This window comes from Panthera uncia (assembly GCF_023721935.1).
Source record: "Panthera uncia isolate 11264 chromosome E2 unlocalized genomic scaffold, Puncia_PCG_1.0 HiC_scaffold_19, whole genome shotgun sequence".
In the NCBI taxonomy this organism is placed as follows: Eukaryota; Metazoa; Chordata; class Mammalia; order Carnivora; family Felidae; genus Panthera; species Panthera uncia.
In genome coordinates this window covers 1658226-1666721 of record NW_026057588.1, presented here as the reverse complement: position 1 = coordinate 1666721, position 8496 = coordinate 1658226, and the positions used below count along the sequence as shown (strand labels likewise).

General features: G+C 49.1%; 1 protein-coding gene across 2 annotated transcripts; it reads right to left on the bottom strand.

Annotated features, from left to right (window-relative positions):
- Nucleotides 1–10: 10 nt before the first annotated feature.
- Nucleotides 11–8034, bottom strand: LOC125915820 (zinc finger protein 132-like). 2 transcript variants are annotated; one of them, XM_049621843.1, is made up of 4 exons: nucleotides 7300–8034; nucleotides 6622–6758; nucleotides 4578–4746; nucleotides 11–3219 (listed from the first exon to the last, which is right to left on the bottom strand). In XM_049621843.1, the coding sequence occupies exons 2-4, from the start codon at nucleotides 6718–6720 to the stop codon at nucleotides 1289–1291; spliced, it is 2199 nt and encodes a 732-aa protein (XP_049477800.1). In that variant the 5' UTR covers nucleotides 6721–6758; nucleotides 7300–8034; the 3' UTR covers nucleotides 11–1288. The 2 variants fall into 2 exon arrangements, with proteins under 2 accessions (XP_049477800.1, XP_049477801.1); XM_049621844.1 differs by lacking the exon at nucleotides 6622–6758.
- Nucleotides 8035–8496: the final 462 nt, after the last annotated feature.

The window sequence follows — 8496 nt, the reverse complement described above, 5'->3', positions numbered from 1 at the left end:
GAGGAGGAGGAGGAGGAGGAGGAGGTAGTAGTAGTTCTGCACTCTTATCTCACTTGGCCAGTCACCTGGAATTTTCTGATGTACCTTTAGAACAGCCAAGTTCCCCCTAGTTTACTAGTCTTCTTCTCCACAGCCAGTGTTTCTGTACTAATGATGGCTTCTCAAATGGCCCCTGTGGGTCTCAGATTAAGTTATACTTGCCTCACCTGCAGAGCCACAGTTAATGGAGAACCGTGGTTACTCCTTATCCCCAGTGGCATGGGCCTATAGTTTCCTAGTCTCCCCAACTCCCTATTACTTCACACCCAGTGTTTCTCTATCCACTAGGTGGATACAGTATCCACTAGGCCTCTACTGGCCTCCCAGGGTCATATCTCCTTATTAGGAACCAGAAGACAGCTTCTCCTCACATGGGGGAACCCAGAGTTCTCTCTGTGAACTAGGGACCTGCCCTCTAATCCAACAGACCATTCTAATGTTGCAGACTAACATCCTCCTTCTTCAGGGTGAGCTCTGGGCCTTCAGGTATCTCTGAAACACAGGCCACTATGTTTACTTTATGAGCCCTTCAGTTTGTCCCAGTCCTTCAAATGCAATGCGAAGTGGGCCACAAAAGATCATAGAGCAATTCCCTATGTTCCTTTTATACCCTGAGGTAGATGTTGTCGGGTGCTCTGTATCAGCCTTCCCCCACTCTACCTGCTTCTTTTTTCAACCTACCCCACCCCAACCCCCAAGATTAAGCTGGGTTAATCAATGAGGTCTTTATTATCATGCTGGATAGAGAAGACCAGGGTAAATGGTTCCAGGGAAGGGTAATGTGTGGGCTCAGTGGACACATCATTGGGATTACATGCAGACATGACAACATCCATGAGGAATGTGCGTCTTCCTGAGAAGCCCAAACTGGACATCCCTCAAGGCCCCTCAACCAGCCTGGGGTCAGTTCGTTTCCTAACCCTCTCAGAGGCAGTGGGAATGAAGCCATTCCAATGGGCCCAGGATAAGTCTGTTTTCCTCCAGGAAAGTGGAAAGGAGGCACAGGGAGCTGTTTTTTCCATGCATATGTAGATGACTGTTGCAAATATTTGGATCCAGGCAGGTTCAAAAGGGATTTGTGCTCCATAGGGGAGAGAGCTCAGCTCTGGGCTGCTGAGAAAGGCCAGGGTAGCTTTTGAAGGCTTCTCCAAATTAGTGGTACATGTAGGTAACTTCTCTGTGGGTATTCTGCTCCAAGTCTGACTTGGCTGAAAATCTTCTCAGAAAGACCATTTCCATAAGACTCCACTCAGGTATGAATCCTTTTATGCTGAGCAAGATTGCAAAGACGGCTAAAAATTTTTCCACAGTGGCCACACTCATAAGTCCTTTCTCTGGTATGTACTATCTGGTGTCGAACAAGTGTGGATCGTTCACTAAAGGCTTTCCCACACTGGCTGCACTCATAGGGCCTCTCCCGTGTGTGAACTCTCTGGTGACGAACCAGGTGAGAATTATTGCTGAAGGCTCTCCCGCACTCACTGCACTCATAAGGCCTTTCTCCAGTGTGAACTCTCCAGTGATAAATAAGGCTGGACTTTCGGCTAAAGAACTTCCCACATTCGCTGCACTGATAAGGCCTTTCTCCAGTGTGAACTTTCTGATGTTTAATGAGAATGGAGTTCTGGCTAAAGAATTTCCCACATTCACTGCACTCATAAGGCCTTTCTCTTGTGTGAACTCTCCAGTGCTCAATGAGACTGGAACTGTGAGCAAAGGCTTTCCCACATTCACTGCACTCATAAGGCCTTTCGCCGGTGTGAATTCTCCAGTGCTGAATCAGGCTGGAGCTGCGACTGAAGGCCTTTCTACATTCACTGCATTCATAAGGCCTTTGCCCGGTATGTACTTTCTGGTGCTGAATGAGAGTGGAGCTATTGCTGAAGGCTTTTCCACATTCGCTGCACTCAAAAGGCCGTTCTCCAGTGTGAACTTTCTGATGTCGAAGGAGGTGGGAGCTCTGGCTGAAGTCTCTTCCACATTCACTGCACTCAAAAGGCCGTTCTCCAGTGTGAACTTTCTGGTGCTGAGCAAGGTTGGAGTTATTATTAAAAGCTCTTCCACACTCGCTGCATTCATAAGGCCTTTCTCCAGTGTGAACTCTCCAGTGTTGAATGAGAGCAGAGCTACGGCTGAAGGCTTTACCACATTGATTGCACTCATATGGTCTTACTTGGGTGTGAACTTTCTGGTGCCGAAGGAAATTAGAGCTTTGGCTGAAGGCTCTTCCACATTTGCTGCACTCAAAAGGCCTTTCTCCAGTGTGAACTTTCTCATGCCGAGTGAGGTGTGACCTGTTATTAAAGGCTTTCCCACATTCACTGCACTCATAAGGTCTTTCTCCTGTATGAATTCGCTGGTGATGAACAAGTGTGAGTTTGTGGCTGAAGGTTTTCCCACAATCATTGCACTTATAATGTTTTACTCCAGTGTGAAATTTCTGGTGCTTCCTCAGTTTAGAAGGGTGACTGAAGGTCTTCTCACACTCTTTACATACATGACATGTCTCTTCATTATGACATTTTTGGTGATTAACAAGGGTTGATTTCTCCTCTAAGGAATTTTCAACTGTTGGACATCTAAACAGTGTCTCTTCAGAATGAATTCTCAGGTGGTTGAGGAGGGTGGAGCTCTTCTGAAAGACTTTTCCACAGTTGCTGCACTTGAAGAGCTCCTGGGTGGAATGGACTTCTAAGAGCTGCTCAAGATTAGAACTGTGTGAAAAGGCCTTCCTGCACTCTGTGCTTCTATATGGCTTCCCACTGCTCTCAATGGCTGGATGCTGGAAGAGGTCATGGCTGTCCAAGGCATCCTCACCATCTTCCCCACAAGTGAAAGGCTTCTCTGACAGAAGGACTATAGAGTGTTCCACAAATGAGTCCCTGTCCTTGTCCCATCTGAAGGGCTTTTCTCTACTGTGCTCCTCCTGGTGCTGGTGAAGGTTCACACTGAACCAAAACTCTCTTCCACATGCTCCACATGTATAGAGGGTATTCTCAGGATATGTTCTTTGATGTTCATCCAGGTGCAAAATGTCTTTCAAGAATGGGCCACACATATCACAGGTGTCAGCCTTCTGGGTGGAAGGATTTGCAGTGGGGATCCTGACCTGTAACATCCCTTGTATAGAAGCATTCTTCTTGGAATGGGCCCCCTCATCTTCCACTCCATGCCAACAACCTAAAAGCAGAGAAATTTCTGGTAATCTGAGTGCTCCACTTGGTGGAAAGGGTGATTTCATTAGAAATGTGTGGCTGGACATATACAGCAATGGGTCCAAGGGATGGTGACAGGTCAAGGGGGCCAGAAGAAGAGTGAAGGGCCCACTGTGTAGGACAGGGATAGCCAAGCTACAGAATAAAGGAGGCCTTACTAGAGGAAATGACAAAGGACTTGAATAGACATTTCTTAAAAGGATATATGTATATATACATACACATAAACAAATGGCCAACAAGCACATGAAAAGTTGCTCAACATTAGTTATTAGAGAAATGCAAACCAAAACTACAGTGAGATACCATTTCACACCAACTAGGCTATCTATAAGAAAACAGACAATAGCAAGTATTGATAAGGAAGTAGAAAAATTGGAACACTCATACACTGCAGTGGGAATATAAAATGGTACCGCCAATTTGGAAAACACCTTGGCAATTCTACTATGTATCTACCTAAGAGAAATGAAAACATACTTACGTAAAAACTTGTACATGAATGTTCATAGCAACATTTTTCATAACAGCCAAAAAAGTGGAAACAAGACAAATCCTCATCAACTGATGAATGAATAAACAAACCATTGTATATCTACACAATGGAATATTATTTGGCCATAAAAAGGAATGAAGTACTGGTAAATGCTACAACGTGGATTAACCTTACAAACACTACACTAACTGAAAGCCATTCACAGAGAAACATATACTGTGTGACTCCATTTATATGAAATGTTTAAATAAGCAAATCTATATAGTCATAAAGTATATTAGCAGTGGCCTAAGGCTGAGGAAGAAGAGATGAGGGAAGATGGGGAATGACTGTTAATGGGTACAATTTCTCTTTAGGTGATAAAAATGTTAGATTATGGTGATATTTATACAACTGTTCAAATACCTAAAAACCACTGAATTATACATTCTGAAGTATGAATTTTATGGTATAGCTCAACAAAGTTTAAAAAAAAAAGTCCCATGGGGGAAGGGACAGATTCTGGGCATGGCCCCATAGTGGGTCACTGAGCCAGAAACTGGTCTAGCTTAGTGGGATCCATCGGGCACACCATATGTCCCTGATCCCCAACCTCTGTTCCCACAAGGCCCCTGGGCAACAGCTATTAGGACTATTTATGAGGCTGCTCAGAGAAATACAAGGAGAATGCACACAGCCCAGTCCTAGCATCCACAGCATCTGTAACAGGAAACCTGGGAAGAACCAGTGCCAATGGTCCAACTTTGGGATGAACAGAAAACTCTATGGGAAGAAGGTAAAAGGGAAGAAGCTGGTCACCATGCTGGGGCAGGGCAGAAAGGCCTTACCAAGTGAGGTCATGAGCTGAAAGTTCTCCAGCATAACATTGTGGTACAGGTCCCTCTGGCCTGCATCAAGAAGCCCCCACTCCTCCTTGGAAAAGTACACAGCCACATCTTCAAAGGTCACTGGGCTTTGCAATGATGAAACAGCTAAGCTAGAAGGCCAACAGATGGGCTGAAAAGCAAACAAAAAGTCAAATGGACACATCCAGTTCCTTGACCTATGACTCAGAGTTCTGCTACATCTACCACTGGCATCTTCTCTTCTTTGACTCCCTCAGTCCATCCTTCCCTCACCCACCCACAGCTCCTCCTCCTCCCCAGGCCCCCACCTCAGAGGAGATAAGAGGCCCTGGCACCACAGATGTCCCTTTATCCTTGTAGTCTCACTAGTTACTGTAGCCAGGCCAATCCAATCCAATCCAATCCAATCTAGAGAAACAAAAAGCTGATACAGATGCTGTCTGTGCTCTGTGCTAGCCAGGAACCCACTCTTCACACTAAACAAGCTCCTTTGTGTTCCCCAGATCACACCTCCCAAGTATAAGAAAATTTGGACTCTCTTTCCTCCCTTAAGCCTCTAGTGCCAAGGCCCTGGGCCCATTGGTTCACATTCCCTTACCTTGTACATGTCACTCTTTGGACACCCACTCCCCAGCCCCCACCCTCCCTTCCTGTCCACACCACAGGCATATCCCTAGTTCCTATATCCCACTACGCACATGGCATACCCAACATAAAATGGGCAACCAGGATCCAATACTCAGCCTGGCTTGCCCCACATCTCCAAAAATCGCCACTGCCAGAGACAATCATCACTTCTGGTTAATGCCTCCCCACTTTGCCTTGTTGCTTCAGCCTTCAGTTCCCCAGAACCATGAATAGATCTTAAACACCCCTGCCCTCTTCCACCTCCACCCTCTACATGCTTTCCCTTCAGCAGTCATAGCTGTTTTCACAGATAGACAAATCCCAGACCCTAGGCTTGGGGACTCTTAGTTTAGACTGACCCTTTCTGCCCCTGATTACTCCTCCACCCTGAAAAAAACCCCAGACCCCAAGGAGGATGGCCACAAAAACCTGGTGAGCTGTAGAGAGGTAAACCAGTCTCATCTCAGACCCCACTGTCATCTTACCTCTGTTACTTTCATGCTTCATTTTTTTCATCCCAGGTCTAGTCTCTAGGTAGAGGCTTGGTCACCATTTTGGTCAACCCCCAGCCACACATAATGTCGACACACAAGTCTCCCTTGGATGTCTCCAGCCTGGACCTGGCATAAAGCATACTTGGCACTTCCATTTGGCAGTCTACAGGACACCTCAAATACAACACGGCTGAAGCCTAGCTCTTCATCTTCCCTCTGAAATCTACTCCTCACGCCAACTTCCACGCCTGCCAAACCTGTCTGGGTCAACCCTGATATCTCATTGCCTCACAGCAGGAAATCTAGTCCACCCTACTTAAAAGGGAGATTCATGGGGCGCCTGGGTGGCTCAGTCGGTTGAGCGGCCGACTTCGGCTCAGGTCACGATCTCGCGGTCCGTGAGTTCGAGCCCCGCGTCGGGCTCTGTGCTGACAGCTCAGAGCCTGGAGCCTGTTTCAGATTCTGTGTCCCCCTCTCTCTGACCCTCCCCTGTCCATGCTCTGTCTCTCCCTCTCTCAAAAATAAATAAAACGTTAAAAATTTTTTTTAAAAAAAGGGAGATTCAGGAGCCAACAATTTCTCCTACTTCTACCTTTGGTCCAGCCACCAAAGCACACACTTGAACTGTTGCAGTCACTCAATGGAAGACTCAGTGGTCTTCCTGCCTCCAACTTCACCTCCAGAGAGAACTCTGTTCTCTCCTGGCCATCCAGAGAGAGCCTATTAAGATCCGAATCAGATCACCTCCCTCCTCTGCTCTAAACTTTCTGGGATTCACCATGCTCAGAATAGAGACCCAGCTCCTCAGCCTGCCATTCCAGGCCGATACCTGTCCCCATGCTTTCTATGTTCACCAGATGAAATGCAGACCTTCGGTTCCTTGAACACTTCCACCTTATACTCACCTTCAAGAAATTTGCACATGCTGGTCCCTGTGCCTGGGATACCCTTCCAGACCTTATCCCATAGGATTCCAGAAATATGAACGTTGGGGGGGAAGTCATCAAGAGGATGTGACTGCCAGTTGACCCATGACCTGGACCTGGGCAATGGGAGGCTTGCCATCACCTCCTGTCCTTGGAATGTGTATTCTTCCCCACTCCCAGAAATTCCCCCAGGGACATAGCCTTGAGATTGTCATCTGACACTGAAACCATCTGGATGGTATACTTGACTGAACCAAGTTAAAGTCTCCATATAAACTTTTAAGATTTGTTGGCCTGGTGTGGAGATCTACTCTTGTGGCTGCCCAAGGCAAGCTTCCTATGTACCTGTCCTTGCTTATTAAACCTGCACCAACCAGTCTGGAGTGAGGTGCCTCTTTCTTCACTCTCTCACTACCCTCCACCTCTGGGGTTGGTTTCAGATTACACCAGGGCAGCTCCTGAGGAGGTGGCTAACTTACAGTGAACCCATCCATATAACGTCCAGCCTGGTTTCAGGATGCTAGGAAGAGTGACCCTGGGCTCCAGACTCAAGTGTAGGCGAAGAGTCCAGGACACCATCATTCTCTTGTACAGGGGCTCCAGGATCGGGAGGGCAGGGATACCAGCGGGCGAGGAACTGGGGCACCCTCCACTCACCTGCCCGGGGTCCATCAGCGAGGTTGCTGGCCTGGTCAGAGTCTGTGGAGTGGGCGGGTCCGTGCAAGGCAGCGACAGTGACAAGCCCTGCGGGGTCATCCAAAACCCTACGCCCCCACTGCCCGGGGTGACCGCGTGCTGACGGTCGCACTCAGGGTTTTAGTAAGTCTTCCCCGTATAAAATGCACCCAAGGACCTGGGAGCTGTCTCCGGGGACCGTGGGGCTAAGGCGGAGTACATTACCTCCGTTCTACATCTGGGGAAACCAAGGCTCAGGAAGGAGGAACCATGAGCCGAGGGGTAAAAGTGCATGCAGTGGTGCGGTGACAGTCCCGGGACTTCCCTATGCCCATCTCTGGTCCCAGCAGCCGACTGCCAACCAGCCCACCAACTGCGCGGCGAAGATTGCAATGGCGACGACGGAAGTCCCGCCCCGTCCTCTGCTGCTAGCGCAGAAACGCCCAGACTCTGAGCCGGCAAATGCTCTAGGCCCGCCGCTGGCTACCACGCTAGTTCCTACAACCAGTAGCTGTGCCTCCGGGTCGTTGCCTGGGTGATCAGGACACACACACACACACACACACACACACACACGCACGCACGCGGACACACACACGCACGTGTCGCGTCACTGCTCACGCGTCGCGAACTACATTCCCCAGAAAGCCTCTCATCAAGCGTCTTCTCAGAGCTTCCCAGGGAGAACCTGGGCGAGGGGCGTTTCCGAGGCCGCGATCTGGGCTCTGGCCAATGATAGCCTAGGGGAGAGGCGTTTCCGGAACCGCCGCGTCAGCGCCTGGTGGCTTCTGGTTTTCGGTTGTTTCTTTGGCAGCTTGCGGTTTTATCGGTATTGGAGGAGGAACCAAGTTGCCTGGCTGTGGATGGTGCCGGGAGGCTCACCGGGCCTGCGGGAACGGGTGCAGGGAAGATTCGAGAGTCGGGGAGATTCCGTCTCCGTGCCCTGTGCACCCCTTGACCCCAGAGAATGTCCTGACTACCCAAGCCCAGATATCCTTGGCTGTAGGGGGGCGACCGCGCGGGGATGTCTGCAAGGACCTCCTTCGGAGCCTGCCCGGGAGTCGTCGCCCTTGGCGTTGTGTCTGCTTTACAGAGCGGGGGACGGAGGCTCAAAGCCAAGCGTTCCGAGGTCATGACCAGCTTGTGGCTGGACTACCGGCCGATCAACTGGTCACGGCT

Excerpts from the sequence above, each read along its gene's own strand:
- LOC125915820 (XM_049621843.1), bottom strand. The coding sequence starts at position 6,720 with ATGACTTCCCCCCCAACGTTCATATTTCTGGAATCCTATGGGATAAGG. Across the intron at positions 4,747-6,621 it reads CATGTGCAAATTTCTTGAAG|CCCATCTGTTGGCCTTCTAG; the intron begins GTGAGTATAAGG and ends TTTGCTTTTCAG. Across the intron at positions 3,220-4,577 it reads TCAGCTCATGACCTCACTTG|GTTGTTGGCATGGAGTGGAA; the intron begins GTAAGGCCTTTC and ends CTCTGCTTTTAG.